This window comes from Euprymna scolopes, chromosome 21 (genome assembly GCF_053919585.1).
Source record: "Euprymna scolopes isolate OS-2025 chromosome 21, ASM5391958v1, whole genome shotgun sequence".
NCBI lineage: Eukaryota > Metazoa > Mollusca > Cephalopoda > Sepiida > Sepiolidae > Euprymna > Euprymna scolopes.
The window spans coordinates 27,381,225-27,397,229 of record NC_136502.1 but is presented as its reverse complement, the minus strand read 5'-3'; the positions used below and the strand labels follow the sequence as shown (position 1 = coordinate 27,397,229).

At 30.2% G+C, this 16,005-nt stretch overlaps 2 protein-coding genes across 2 annotated transcripts in view; both read right to left on the bottom strand.

Moving 5' to 3' along the window:
- Positions 1-8,080, bottom strand: part of LOC145242939 (protocadherin beta-16-like) — a 42,963-nt gene extending 34,883 nt beyond the window's left edge. The window contains exons 1-2 of the transcript XR_013862821.1: positions 7,938-8,080; positions 62-2,460 (exon numbers count right to left, since the gene is read on the bottom strand). The gene's annotated coding sequence lies outside the window, so the exon portion shown is untranslated. The remainder of the gene's footprint in view (positions 1-61; positions 2,461-7,937) is intronic.
- Positions 1-16,005, bottom strand: part of LOC145242752 (protocadherin Fat 4-like) — a 161,068-nt gene that overhangs the window by 124,444 nt on the left and 20,619 nt on the right. The window contains exons 5-7 of the mRNA XM_080105893.1: positions 12,112-14,490; positions 11,725-11,839; positions 9,458-9,610 (exon numbers count right to left, since the gene is read on the bottom strand). Coding sequence (XP_079962019.1) covers positions 9,458-9,610; positions 11,725-11,839; positions 12,112-14,490 — 2,647 coding nt within the window. The remainder of the gene's footprint in view (positions 1-9,457; positions 9,611-11,724; positions 11,840-12,111; positions 14,491-16,005) is intronic.

Here is a 16,005-nt window from a genome sequence, read left to right as displayed (position 1 = left end):
TCCATTTTTTATATTACAACTGTAATCAAAATAATAAATACAAACAATATTTTGTACTCACTTGTGATGGATTATCATTTGGTGGTTGTGATTTCTGTGGTACTGCCTCCACTGAAGTCAGTTGTCTTCTTGATGTTGTCATAGGAGTATTTGTAGATGATGCTTGATTTATTTGCAAAGGCTGCATAGAATGAGGCCAAGTGTTTCCTGGGTAAGAAGGAGCAATAAGTTGTCTCTGTTCACCAACATATCTATTAGAAGGATCAAGTGCTTGGGCATAGGCCACATTTGACTGACCATTACATCGAATGATGCAGATTGATAATGAAGCCGTAATGAAGACAGCTATTGTGACTGCTATGACTGTAATAATAATGACGAGATTAAGATGCACCTTCTCTTCAGTGTGAAGCTGAACAACATTTAACATTTCTGATGTGTTGTTGCTGATAGTGAGTGTTAAAAAGAGAGTAGTTGTTGCTGATAGAACTGGCCTACCACTATCCTTGACAAGAATGTCAAGCTGATAGGAGCCAGCATTTTGTTGGCTGAGTTGTCTATTGAAAGCTAAGAAACCAGTGTACTGGTTGATTGTGAACATCTGTTTGTCATTGCCTCTGATTATTTGATATTTTAGAAATGCATTCTCTTGACTATCACTGTCGGCTGCCTTTATCTGTGTGATGTTCTTGTTTCTGGCATCAGGGTAATATGTGACATGTAGATTGTAAGGTTTAACACTGGGAAATGTAAAATATGGAGCATTATCATTTTTATCAGTGACCTCAACAATCACATTGACTGTGTTATTGAGAGATGGTGTTCCATTGTCTTTCACAAACACCTTGAAGTGATAAGTATGTTGAAACTCATGATCAAGAGACATAATTGCTGATAGTAATCCATTTGTGGTTATTTTGAAAGGTAAGAAGTGTTTGTTGTTATTGGTGATGAGAGAATATGTGAGTTTTCCTCCATCTCCCAAGTCTGGATCAGTGGCATTGATGTAGCCAAGAGTAATTCTTGAGTTTTGATTCTCATCAATGAAGAATTTAAATGTGTCTTTTGTAAATTGTGGCCTGACATCATTGATGTCCATCACTTGAATGGAGAATTTGCTGTTACTATGAAGAGGAGGAGATCCTTTATCTTGACAACTGATCACAACATCATGGTGCTCTTCTTTCTCTCTGTCAAGAGGATTTTTCAGTGTCACTTCATATTTCTTTGTACCTAAATTCTGAAGCTGAAATTTATCATGATGAAGATGACAAGTAACATCTCCATTTTGTCCTTCATCATTGTCTATTACTTTAACATAAGCAATAAAACTGCTAATTTTAGAATTTTCTATAAGTTGAACTGTATTTTCATTCAAAGCAGATGGAAGATTTATATCAATAATTGGTTCATTGTTTTCATGATTGAGTACATTTACATAAACTATTGCAACTGAACTTAATGATGGATTTCCTCCATCCTCAGCTTTTATATACAATTTATATAAACTTTCTGAATCAATTTTTTTCTGCAAAAACATTTGTCCAGTTGTTTCTATTAAATGAAAGAAAGTTTTAGCTATATCAGATGTTTCTCGACTCCAATGATATGAGACCCTTCCATTTTTTCCTGAATCCAAATCAGTTGCTGATAAAATAACAATTGGTGTAATTTTACTTTCTTCATTATTTATTGAAATGTTGTACATTTTTTCTGAAAATATTGGAAAATTATCATTCACGTCCTTAACTGAAATATGAACATTCAATAAGCTTTGTTTTGATGGTGATCCAGCATCTTTAGCCACAACTTGTATGACATAAGAATCTTTTGTTTCTCTGTCTAATCTTTCCTCTAGTTTTATGGCTATTATTGATCTTCCCTCAACACCAGGAGTAATAAATAATGTAAAAGGTTCATTTTTCATCTTTTTAATCTCATAAGTAATCTTTGAGTTTTGTATTCCAATATCTTTATCATATGCATTTGGAATTAATATTTTCACACCTTTAGCATCTTTTTCTGAAAATTCAATATTTACTTGTTTATCTGGAAACTCAGGTTTGTGATCATTAATATCTTTTATGATAACTTTGATTTCTAAAATCCTCATTGAAGAAGTTCCTTTACGAACAGCAACATCAATAAGTTGAAAACATTGTTCATTACGCTTACACATTGCTTCTGCATCCAATGTGATTGTTGCATAAAGTTTGCCTGTTTGCTTGGACACTCTGAAATATTGAGAACTACTAATTTTCCCTTGTAGTTGACTGAATGTGATGAGTTTCTTGTCTTTATATGACATGTTCTCCTTTATCTTGGAATCTGTTGAAATGTCCCCAATGTAGGTACCTGGGCCTTTTCCTTCTTCAACTGTGTATATAATGTCTACACTGAGACAAATTTGTAGGATGCATAAGGAAATATATAGATGTTCAAACATGTTTGATGTAGGGTCTGCAAAAAGATTACATAGGTATTAACTTTAAATTTAAACCATTTAATTTTGGAAATAAGCAATACATGAAAATATATATTTTTATCCAAAGAAAAATCCTCACAGCTATAGGCTTTTTTCAATTCTGAACAAAATACTTTCATCTAGAAATAGTTTGTTTTAAATAGTGAAACAAATTTTTCTTTATAATTTTCAAATTTTATGTTTATTAATTTAGAAATGTATTCATTTTGAATATTTTATGATATCTGTTATTACTAATGTCTATGATAAAATAAAGTAAACATTGTACTAAAACACTCACTTGTTTCAAGAGAGGTTTTTATAGAATATGAGTCTTTTTAAGTTATTTATAAAGTTACATGGAATAGTCTATCTTTAAAGGTAAAAAGTTTATCTATTGTATTTATTTATTTTGTAATCTATATATCTATAAAAGTGAAAATGTCTGTCTGTGTGCCTGTGTACATTTCCCTACCAAATAACTCTGTCAATTTGCTGTCTAGAGACTCGAAATTTGACATAAGGAGTATTAAGACTTAAGAAAATCTTTTTAATCGGTTTTTGGCCAGAAATTTGGCTGTCATTGAGTCAAAGTTTAATGATTTGACCTTTGAAAACTCTATCAAACTCCTCCATCAATTTTGGGTCTAAACACTTGAAATTTTAAATGTAGGTTACTTTATAATTCGATTTGAGCTCAACACAATAAATTTTAAGAGGTCAAAGTTAAAGAAAATTTTACCTTTGCGATCTCTTCCAAATTAGCCAATTTCTGGTCTAAACATTTGAAATTTTATATAAAGGGTATTCAGAGATAGGATAAGCTCTTTAATCGGTTTGGGTTGAAAATTTGAGCTGCCAAGGGGTCTAAGTTCAAAAGATTTGACCTTTGTGGTGTCTAGCAAACTATTCAGCCAATTTTGGGTCTAAACATTCGAAATTTATACATAACAGGTATTCAGACATGTGGCAAGCATTTCAATTTGTTTTGGTCCAAAAATTTGGCTGCCAAAAGGTCAAAGTTTAAAGAGTTGATCTTTGCAGATTCTACCAAATTCCTCTGCCAATTTTGGGTCTAAAAATTTGAAATTTTAGATGTAGGTAACTTGGACATGGGTAAAACTTTGTATTTTTGATTTGGGACCAAAGTAATAAATGTTAAGGGGTCAAAATTTGGATCAAAGTTAAAAAAAAAATTGACCTCTGCAGTCTCTACGAAATTACTCAGACAAATTTTAGTCTAAACATTTGAAATCTTACATAAAGTGTATACACACGTAGGGCAAGTTATGAACAGTAGATAGGGCCCGAGCAAAGCCGGGCTGAACTGCTAGTAATTATAAAAATCTTAAAATTGAATCAATAAGGCATAATCATCTATGGTAATTTTTTTATTTTTGTTTTGTTTTGTTAAATTATAAGAAAACAGTGTTAAACAAGGATCAATCCCTGGTGATATGTGCCCAAACCGGTTTTTCTTTGTCAAGCTGACTTCATAAAGTAGTTCATAAAGCTGCCTGGTTAGGGTAATTTGAGCTTAGTAATGTATCTTTTATTCATCACTAGCAAGGGTACCCGGCATTGCCCGGGTGTTTCGAGGTGTGTGTGCTCTTAAATCAAAAAGAAACACGGAGGGGGGGGGGGGTTAAAAAGTTTTAGTAACTAGGTAGGATTGAACCTGAAGCCCTGAGGTGAAGTTGGAAAATAAAATGTGAAAAAAACATAACACGTTAACCGCTCGGCCAGCAAGAATGAGTTACTGAAAGACCTTTGAATTTATTTAAGTAAAAAGAGAATTGACAGGTGCCTGCACTTAATGGCATCAAGTGGAAGTCGTAGAGTTAACATTTTGTGTGAACGTTATGACGACGTAAGCAATAGCTATTCAGCGGTTAACATTTTCTGCAGGAACAGTTTTTAAAGAGGTCAATAACCCCGAGAGAGAAACTGTGGTGCTACCAACTCTAAATATTGCATGTTCGGGAGAGTGAATCTTGCCAAAACAAAAAGAGGAAGTGATTGTACTGAATAAAAGCAAACAGTAATATGTAAAAAATATACAAGTATTGGCTAGTAGTCTGACCATATTGAATGTATATGTGCTGTCTGCATTTGTAAAGCTATAATGTGTTTTTTTTTTCCAGAAAAAGAATAATTGTTCCTATTTTATTAGATACTCTTCAACAGTAATAAATATTATAAATCTCTATAATCGATAAATTTTATTTTTACTTGTAATTATTTTTCAACTCAATCATTTTCATAATTTTTGGAATCTTTACAAATTTAAACATGATACATAAGTGTTCTGACCTAAAATGCATTTATTTTAAATCTTATTCTATACAAGCACCTTTTATTACTCAAATTCTATCCCCTTTTTATAACTATCAATATACATTATTATAAACTATTATCTAGATTTAATTGTGGTAATGTCAATAATGCATATTTCTTGTAGTCTGGATTAATCTATTTCTATCTGATTCAAATTCTGTATGGATCAAAACAATCTATATATATATAAAAGGCAAAACGGGTGCACAAGTTTTTGTATGTCCAAGAAAGGCTTTTTTCGCTAGAGTTCTCGGGGGTGGGGGAGGGTTACTATTGATTAGAACTTCTTATATATCTCGTAGATCATAATATGTACGAATTGTGAACGTGCGTCGTGGCTAGATTTATTTATGTTGACTTTTACAAAATTATTGCTATTTCGGCTTCTCGCGTGTTGCTTGGGCTTTTTCGTATAAAAGCGAAACTGATGTGAAACTAAATACAAACAGTCCTCGGCCTATGGGCTGGGAGTGTCCAGAAAGCAATGGACGTTTGGATGTCGGTTTTCACTGTCATATCAGACAATTGTTTTCATTTAGACACTCCCCTAATGAAGGGGGAGCTAGTTTTCTCCAACATATTGAGGAAACAAAACGAGACAAAGTTGGGTAAAAAACAAGCCCAAAAGAACTATCCTGCATTTAAAATTAAGTGTGGAATTAAATTCAGCACGCACCTGCCACTTGTGCGTTGATGAACGTTTCATTCCCTGTGGCGTTATGTTTGACCTCATTAAACACGCACCTGTCACATCACTTTTTAATACTTTTATTTCACACATTCTCAGTTCTCTGCCATCGTAGCGTGGCGGGTAAGTCATCAGTCTATTAACCTTAAGGGTTCAGGTTCGAGCCTATCTACTTACTAAAACTTTTTTTTTCTTTTATACCTCCAAACACCCGGGCAATGCCAGGTATCCCCGCTAATATAATATGAAAAACAAAATACTTTTGTTTCAAGATAATTTTATTTTGTTTCTTTTGGAAAATATAAAAGTAAAATCAGTTGTTAATATTCAGCCTCAAATAAATTTCAAATTAAAATATGAAGATTGAAAATTGTAAAAAACATAATAATTCAGCAGAAATAAACTTCTTAGTGACACGCAATATGGTTTCCGTAGGATTAGCAAATCTCTTGATGGATGGATGGCTCTCGTCTAGGAGAAGCCCCATGTTTTGACAAGCTTCTGAGCTTGACCTTTACTCCTGATCTGAAATGGAACATGTACATCAAGTCTATTACCAAGGTCGCTGGAAAGATGGTGGGATCCTTCTACCGCTCCAGAAGATATCTCACTACTGATGCAATTCTCTATGTATATAAAAGCCAAGTACGTCCAAGGATGGAATACTGCTGCCATATCTGGACAGGAGCTGCTAAAAACAGCCTATCCTGCCTTGACAGAGTACAAAATAGACTTTGTGGCTTAGTGGGAGATGCACTTTTCTCTTTCCTGCAACCTCTCTCCCACAGAAGAGATGTTGCGAGCCTATCTTTGTTTTATCGTTATTTCCATAGCAGGTGCTCGTCTGAGCTCCAATCTCTGGTTCCCCCTCGCCAATCTTTTATGAAAAACACCCGTCTAGCTGAAACCACTGTCCAAAATTTTCCCCACTCTTTATCTGTGCCTAAATCAAAACGTAGATTCCATGAACAAAGCTTCTTTCTTAGAACTGCACGCCTGTGGAATTCTGTTCCGTCTGCTTGCTTCCCACCTGACTACATCCTGGATGTCTTCAAATCCAACGTAAACAAATTCCTGATGAACTGCCCCCTTAAGTAGACACTTTATTAAATCTCAACACTAATGTACTGTACATGCAATAACCCTTATCCCTGAGTGGCTTCCGGGCCTTGATAAGTGGTGACCACCTTGTAAAAAAAAAAAAATACTTTCTAAGCATTTAATGAATAAACACTTGATTTTATGTTCTTATATTTTATTCTTCTCAATTTCTATATTTAATATCTACTACAAACAAGTGTAAATGAATAAAACTTATTTTAAGTATGAATTTTAAATTATTAAGCAGATATTATTTTCATGGTAAAAATCTGTTGTCACCCTTTTTAATATTTACTGTTCATTTATTGTGCTGGAGTAATTTTCCTTGTTTTTATTTATGATTTTAATTTCATTTCATTAATGGTTCTTTTCTAACAAAAATCAAATTATATATAGATTAATTAGCATATTAAAATTTTTTAATCAGTTCTCCAATTCATCTATCATTAAAGTCTTTATTAATAAAACTATAAAAAGATTTTTAAAGACCAGTTTTTTTGTTTTGTTTTTAAAAAGAAAATCTTAAGCAGCCATTTTTATTTGTCAAAAAAATGTTATTTTAACCAATGATAAATATTACCATATCAGAAAATTAGATTATTATCTTATTTTTAGCATTTTCGTTAGTAAATTTTTGTATAATCATAAAAAGATTTATATAATTTTTTTATATATATATACACTTGTTAAAAATTCATAATACAATATTATCTATTAATCATATATTTTGATTATTTTAAAATAATAAGATATATTTTTATAGTATTAAATTGTATTATATTTTATTTTGGAGCGATAAAATATTGTGAAATTCACTGCTAGTTGTAAAATAGCCTTTTCAGTATTTCAAGCTGATATTTTTCAATGTAATTCTTTATGGCAAAATGATAAAACTAGGATTAAAATATTTATGTAAAAATGTCTGCATGTTTTGAATAATATATATATATATTATATATATATTATATATATATATATATATATATATATATATTATTTATACCTATAAAAAAGTATTTCAGTGAATAATAAAACACTGTTGTGTTAAGTACTGCGAGTATTGATGTGCAATGGCACCTTATAACTGAATGAAATCAGATAAAATATTAAATAGGAAATGTTGTGTAATAATTTTGATTATGTATAAAATGAAAAGAAACCATTTTATAGTTCTACATTTCTAAATTCAGTCGATATTTTGTAATTAAAAAAACATTCAAGTTTGAAAATATACCATATTATTAAGAACAAAGTACATGTAAGAATACATTGTATTATGCAGTGACTTGAAAGAAACGAAGAATTAAGCCTTCAAATAAATAAGAAAAATAGAAAAGTTGTTCTTACCTTTGTTATAATTCACAATATTGTTAATTTTTAGAAGTATTTTCCAGAAATAGTTTATTATATTCTATGTCTAGAAAGAAAGATATAAATTTGAACTGAGGATGGGTTTATGAATGTGACAAAGTAGTTATCCTAAAAAGTATGGTGTGTGTAACATGGCTATGTGCATTAGAAGAGGATAATGGGGACGAGAAAGGTTGATAATTATGAAATGTAAAAATACTAACTCGCATTTTTAAATTTGTTGTTTTTGTATTTCTTATCAATATTGTCATAAACTTTAATTTTGATATTTTTAATAAAATATTTTAATGGAGTTATAATTTGTTTAATTTCTTTTCAAAGAAATCTAGTTGTTTACTTTGTTCCCACAATGCAATGTCATAGTGAATATGTTATTCATCCAATTAGATCTACTTCTTTCTTTCTATCCATACTGTGTACCTAATTAAATAGTTCTTATAGAATAGAAAAAAAAAAGATAAATTCCTGCCTGTTCTTATTCATGTTGTATCAGATATAAATTGACATTTACATTTGACATTGTGTTTAAAATCATCCTTCAGGATAATGAATTCTATGAACAAGATTAAATGTTATTTTTTTTTTAATTACAAAGAAAATATACAATTCATATATTCATATTGGCCAAATTATGATTATTTTGTAAAATATTGAATCTCTGCAAAAAGTTCTATTATCATCATTAATATTATTATTATTAATAATAATATTTTGTACTCATGAGAAGTTCTCACACATTATCACCAGTGATTTCTCATTGACAAAACCAGGTGGTGTTCCCTGTGATCTGAGTAACAGCAAGGTGCCTCAGAAGATTTCCAGTAATTTTTTTTATTTTTGATTACCATTGCAATTCACTTTGCATTTGCACAACTGCTATTTACCATTGAGTTCTCACTGACAATTTATTATTATTTATTCACTAAGAATTCTCATTTAAGTCATTATCAATAGGTGATTTTCCTGGAGTCTAAGTTATTATTATTATTATCATTATTATTAATAATCATATTTTTTTTATATATAACAATATTGGATATTAAGTCTATCCCTTAATTATAAAATTTTTGTTATCCTTCTTACCAATAATGTATAATATTGTAGTGCATGATTAGTCTAATGGATATTGTTGTAGACTATGGGATTGAATATGGAGAGTTCAAATCCTTAAATACCTCTTGCAATCATTTACACACTAATACTATTGAGAAAGATATGAACTTATAATATCTCTTCTAGTTATGGTAAAATAGCAACTTCTGTTCAATGAATCATATACAATGAAATATTTCAAATAGGTTTTGTACATTGGTATTAAATAACCTAAAATAGCAATTTTGAAACAAATAAATCATACCTTGTTTCATATGTTGAGAAACTAAAGAGAACTTTTTATTGCTAGTGAATATTTATGCATATTTCGTGTGAGTGTAGTGTTTAATGTAAAAACAGCTTTCTTTTTACAATAATCTACACCTATTTTTGTTCTAGTAATTATTGATTTTTGTTCGGTACTGGAGGCAAGGGTCTTGTGTTTGTAGTCTGTTCATTATTCATTTCTATAAGATTCCTTGATTGTGGATAAGGAGCAGAAATATCACTTTTGTTTACATGCCCTAATTGAACTGATGATTTTCTGGAAGAACGGTCTGAAAAAAATAAATATGTATATATTAATTTTATTTATATGACTTTAAAGAGCAGAACGTTTCTAAGAAATAGATCTGTTTATAAAATGTTTTTATGATAATCAGAGAAAACTTTGAGATACTTGATTACAATATCATATAAAAGTAGATTTATGCAGGTTAAAAATGTCAATTATGTTTTTTGTGTGAGTGTGTATAAATATATATTTGTATATATTTATGTGCGTTTTAGACTTCTTTTGAATTTCAAGAGGTAATGGATAGCTCCTATAAGTATACAAATGGTTGTATATGCAAAATCGCTAACCACACCTTCCCTAAACCAACAATAGCAAAGAGAGACCTAGGATGACTGCAAACAATGTTGCAATAAAAAAAAAAAACTTGTGTTATTTCAGAGTTTCCTTTCTCGTATAATAGTTGCACAAACAAGGTTTTAAGAATCTAATCTACTCGACTATATAATTCATAGCTGGAAAGAGGATGTATATGGTGCATAGTTTCTCCAAAGTGAAAAAAATGCAGCAGCCCTTATAGAATTTCAATCTGTTGCATCAAACTCTAATCACTTACCATGTCACTTCTCATTACAAATAATGATGTTTAATTTGATTTTAATCTTTGCAGAAGCTAGAAACCATAAACAATATTAAAAGGAAGATCAATAAATTTTAAGGTTGACATACAGCTACATGTGTTTTGTAAACTTATTATTATATGTAACAGTAACAAAAGAGATAATGTTAAAGTATATGTTTATTTAATGTAAAATGAAAGAATTTGAATTCATCAATTGGCAAAGGATTATTCACATAATTATTTCAAACATTTATTTTTTAGATGATTGATCTTATTCTTTGAAAGAAAGGGAAAGTATGAATTATGAGTCATTTTTTCTTATCAAGTAATCCAGAACGTCTTTTAGAATTACCTATTTAACAGCCTTCCATAATTCTTTCACAACTTTATAAAAATTAATCTTCACCCCTAATAAGGCATATTACCACTTGGATGTAAGGGGCTACTATTTGGGACCATGCCTAGGAAAGATTAACAAAATGTTGGTTTATGCTATATTTAAACTTCTGCATATCAGTACAGTCAGAAAAGCAGATAGTAGGAAAGGAATTCCAAACTTTAGCTGTTCACTGGAAGAAACTATTAAAGTAGAAAGCTTTCTGGTATTTAAGGACCTCAGCAGTGAAGTGGTGTGATTTTGTTGCTAATCGGGTTTATTGGGGATATGTATGCTGAGGGGACACTAGTGCAACGGGTTCATCAGAGCACATTCCATTAAAATACTTGTAAAACAGGCACAGAGATTCAACATTGCGGCAATGGAACAGGGATTGGAGTTTAATTGACAAAGTAGGACCTATTAGATTGAAGACTTTTTACACCCTGTCCAAGAGGAGGAGACTAGTGATAAATGCACCAGCTCAAATGTGACAACAATACTCCATGCATGGGCGAATGGTGGCTTTGTAGAGGTACAGGATACTCTCAGGTGTGAGTAGTCTTCTAGCAACCTTCGCAATGTCCTCAATGTATTTGTTCTAGTTCATATTATCCGTGAATGTTAAGCTGAGGAGTGTGAACAAAGATTTCTCAGGTAGAGTGTAATTTGTCATAGATATTGATAGTTGGAGAGGCATCTTGTAATTGGTAAAGGAGAGCAGCTTAATCTTACTAGCATTAACTGTTACCATCCACTATGGTTTGGAGGTTATTTTCTAACGTTTCTGCCATTGTATTAGAATTGTGTACATCCATTCTTCCCTTGTACAGAGCATTGTATCATCAACAAATATACTCATCTCAAACACAATATTATCAGGAAGGTCGTTAATTAATATCAGGAATAATAGTGGTCCAAGTATCAACCCATGAGGACATCCCACATTAATGTTATGCTGTTTCTGTCCTCTTAGTTCTGGTCACTTTCACGTCTTTTATTTATTTATTCACTCAATAGAATTATTCTTTATTCCTGTTCAATTTTTATTTAGGCATCAACAGTTACTCATCTCCCCATAATAAATAAATACTTAGTATTATTCACACCTTTACTGCATACTTTATTTAGTTCACTCATTTTTGTATTCAAATATTACCTGATGTTTCTTGGGTATTTTCTCCCCTCCAGTTCATGTCTGCTTCTGATTGGGAAGGTATGGCCGATCTCCATGTAAAATAATCAGGTGGAATTGAGATATTTTGTGTGTACATCTGGCAAGATTAAAAATATTTTGTTTTATATATTCATTAGCTTAGAGATGAAGAAAATATTAACGTTATTTGATAAATTATTCTTGAAAAATAAACAATGTAATAAAACTATAAATAACAAAATCAAATATGAAACAAATTAGAATTTTTTTCTACTGAAAGAGAATGATATAATTTAAAGAGAGATGATGGAAATTGTACTCGATCTTGCATTTAATATTGTAAATTAAAGTTGATAATATGAAAATAAATATGTAATTTTATGTACTTACTTGTGATGGAATTTCATTTTGAGGTTGTGATTTCTGTGGAATGCTTTCTGTCAAAGTAAGTTGTCTCCCTGATGTTGTCATTGGAGTATTTGTAGATGGTGCTTGGTTTATTTGCAAAGGATGAGGCCAAGTGTTTCCAGTGTAAGAAGGAGCAATGAGTTGTCTCTGTTCACCAACATATCTATTGGAAGGATCAAGTGCTTGGGCATAGGCCACATTTGACTGACCATTACATCGAATGATGCAGATTGATAATGAAGCTGTAATGAAGACAGCTATTGTGACTGCTATGACTGTAATAATAATGACAAGATTAAGATGCACCTTCTCTTCAGTGTGAAGCTGAACAACATTTAACATTTCTGATGTGCTGTTGCTGATAGTGAGTGTTAAAAAGAGAGTAGTTGTTGCTGATAGAACTGGCCTACCACTATCCTTGACAAGAATGTCAAGCTGATAGGAGCCAGCATTTTGTTGGCTGAGTTGTCTATTGAAAGCTAAGAAACCAGTGTACTGGTTGATGGTGAACATTTGTTTGTCATTGCCTCTGATTATTTGATATTTTAGAAATGCATTCTCTTGACTATCACTGTCGGCTGCCTTTATCTGTGTGATGTTCTTGTTTCTGGCATCAGGGTAATATGTGACATGTAGATTGTAAGGTTTAACACTGGGAAATGTAAAATATGGAGCATTATCATTTTTATCAGTGACCTCAACAATCACATTGACTGTGTTATTGAGAGATGGTGTTCCATTGTCTTTCACAAACACCTTGAAGTGATAAGTATGTTGAAACTCATGATCAAGAGACATAATTGCTGATAGTAATCCATTTGTGGTTATTTTGAAAGGTAAGAAGTGTTTGTTGTTATTGGTGATGAGAGAATATGTGAGTTTTCCTCCATCTCCCAAGTCTGGATCAGTGGCATTGATGTAGCCAAGAGTAATTCTTGAGTTTTGATTCTCATCAATGAAGAATTTAAATGTGTCTTTTGTAAATTGTGGCCTTACATCATTGATGTCCATCACTTGAATGGAGAATTTGCTGTTACTATGAAGAGGAGGAGAGCCTTTATCTTGACAACTGATCACAACATCATGGTGCTTTTCTTTCTCTCTGTCAAGAGGATTTTTCAGTGTCACTTCATATTTCTTTGTACCTAAATTCTGAAGCTGAAATTTATCATGATGAAGATGACAACTGACATCTCCATTTTGTCCTTCATCATTGTCTATGACTTTCACATAAGCAACGAAAATACTAACTTTAGCATTCTCCAAAATCTCAACTGTATTTCCATTTAATGAAGATGGAAGATTTATATCAATGATCGGCACAGTGTTCTCATGTTTGATCATATTGACATTAACTGTTGCAAAAGAACTTAGTGGTGGATTTCCCCCATCTTCTGCTTTAATGTACAAATTATTTATAAATTTTTCCCCAGAATTAAATTTTTTCTGCAAGAAGATTTGTCCAGTTGTTTCAATTAATTGAAAATATGTTTTTGCTTTCTCTGTTGTCTCTTGACTCCAAGAATATGAAACCCTTCCATTTTTTCCTGAATCCAAATCAGTTGCTGATAAAATAGCAATTGGTGTGACTTTACTTTCTTCATTCTTTATTGAAATGTTGTAAATTTTCTCAGAAAATATTGGAAAATTATCATTAACATCATTGACTGAAATATGAACATTTAGTATATTTTGTTTTGGAGGAGTTCCTGCATCTTTTGCCACAACTTGTACAACATAAGAATCTTTAATTTCTCTATCTAAACTTTCTTCCAGTTTTATTCCTAACATTAATCTTCCTGCAACTCCTGGTGTAGTAAATAATGAAAATGGTTCATTTTTCATCTTTTTAAGCTCATATGTAATTTTTGAATTTAAAATTCCAACATCTTTATCAATTGCATTAGGGATTATTATTTTGGCTCCTATTCCAACATCCTCATTAAATTCAATGTTGATTTGTTTATCAGGAAATTCCGGTTTATGATCATTTATGTCTTTTATAATAACTTTTATTTCTAAAATTCGCATTGAAGAACCTCTTTTACGGATAGCAACATCAATAAGTTGAAAACATTGTTCATTACGTTTACACATTGCTTCTGCATCCAACGTGATTGTTGCATAAAGTTTTCCTGTTTTTTTTAACACTTTGAAATATTGAGAACTATCAACTTTTCCTTGTAGTTGACTGAATGTGATGAGTTTCTTGTCTTGGTAGGACATATTCTCCATTATCTTAGAATCTGCAGCAATGTCACCAATGTAAGTTCCTGGGCTTTTTCCTTCTTCAACTGTGTAAGTTAAGTCTACACTAAGGCAAGAAGGTAATGTACACAGGATAATGCATATCAATCCAAACATTATTTATTACCTGTAAAATAAAGATGAGTATTATTTTACTTTTAGTATTTGTCAACTTTATATAATAGACAATTAGAAATAATACATGTGATCTTCATGAATGAGAAAACTTTTTCTAATATTAACTTCTTACAATTAGTTCAATGATACATTTTGTATTAAAATTTAATATTGAGTCTTTATATACAATAAATTTTACTGAAAATACATATGTAAAATTTTATTTGTGCGTATATCTATATATATATATATATATATATATATATATATATATATATATATGTAAAAGTTTTTTCAGGTATTATAAGAAAATTTTATGATTTAGTTAAAAGAATACTACCTTTTCATCACATATCTTTGTTTTATTTAGTGGCAAATATATTTTTAGTATTCTTTGATCACTTATTGAGAAGGTTGCATTGATCTATAAAAATACTGAAAACTCAGTATTATTCCAAATGTTTCATCTAAAACAGTAATTGCTAAATAGACTTAGTTATTTTTATAATCTTAAATAGTAAATGTTAATTTTAGGTCAGGTGACATGCTGATTATAATTTTACTAATCTTTGTACAAACTACACAAATCCAAATGGTAGTATATAATCTTTTGAAGATTATGTATTTTATCTCTTATAGCACAGATCGATGACAAATATTGCTTGTTATGATGACTTCTTTACTGATTTAAGAGATACTTCCCTTGAACTGATTCATATTAATTTTAGAAATAATAATCAAATTAGATATATCAGGATGAATACAAAATTGGTTGTTGTAAAAAAAAAAATGAACCTGAATAAATTGATTGTATATTATATTTTAATTATTAGGAGTATTTGAAAGAATACAGAGTATAGTTTTAATGTCAGATATTTGAAATTTTCTTCAAATTAAAAATTTTAGACAAATGACATGTAGAATTCATTAAAAAATAGATATATTTGATAGTCACCACTTTTGTTGGGAAATTGCTGCTGAAACTAAACTTTAAAATTAATTTTGAAATTTGTATAATTTAAATAAAATTTAAAATGAAAATAGTTAAATCAATTTAATGTTATCTAAAAGAAAGAAATTAATTATAAAATTTTATTACAAATATTTTTGCAAAACTTAAAAGTAAATAAAATGTCTTTTTTTATATATATTGATAGTTAATAAAAGAGAAAATCGTTCTATAAAATATTTAAAATAAAATCCATACATTTATTATGAAATAAAATTTAAAATATTTCTGTAAAATAAAACAACATAAAAAAATGGCTACCATCAAAATGAAAATGGTTGTATATTTCTTAATATTGTTATGTCTTATTGTTTATAAATGACACAGAGAAGAAGTATTTAAGTTAAGGACAGCCATTAAAAGAGACAAATATTTCTAAAATGTATTTTTAAATGTCATATATTTCATATATATACTAAGAAAAAATAGATATCAGTAATAAAATGTATACATATGTTGGATGGGATAAATATAGATTTGCTGAATGACATGTTAATTTTCTA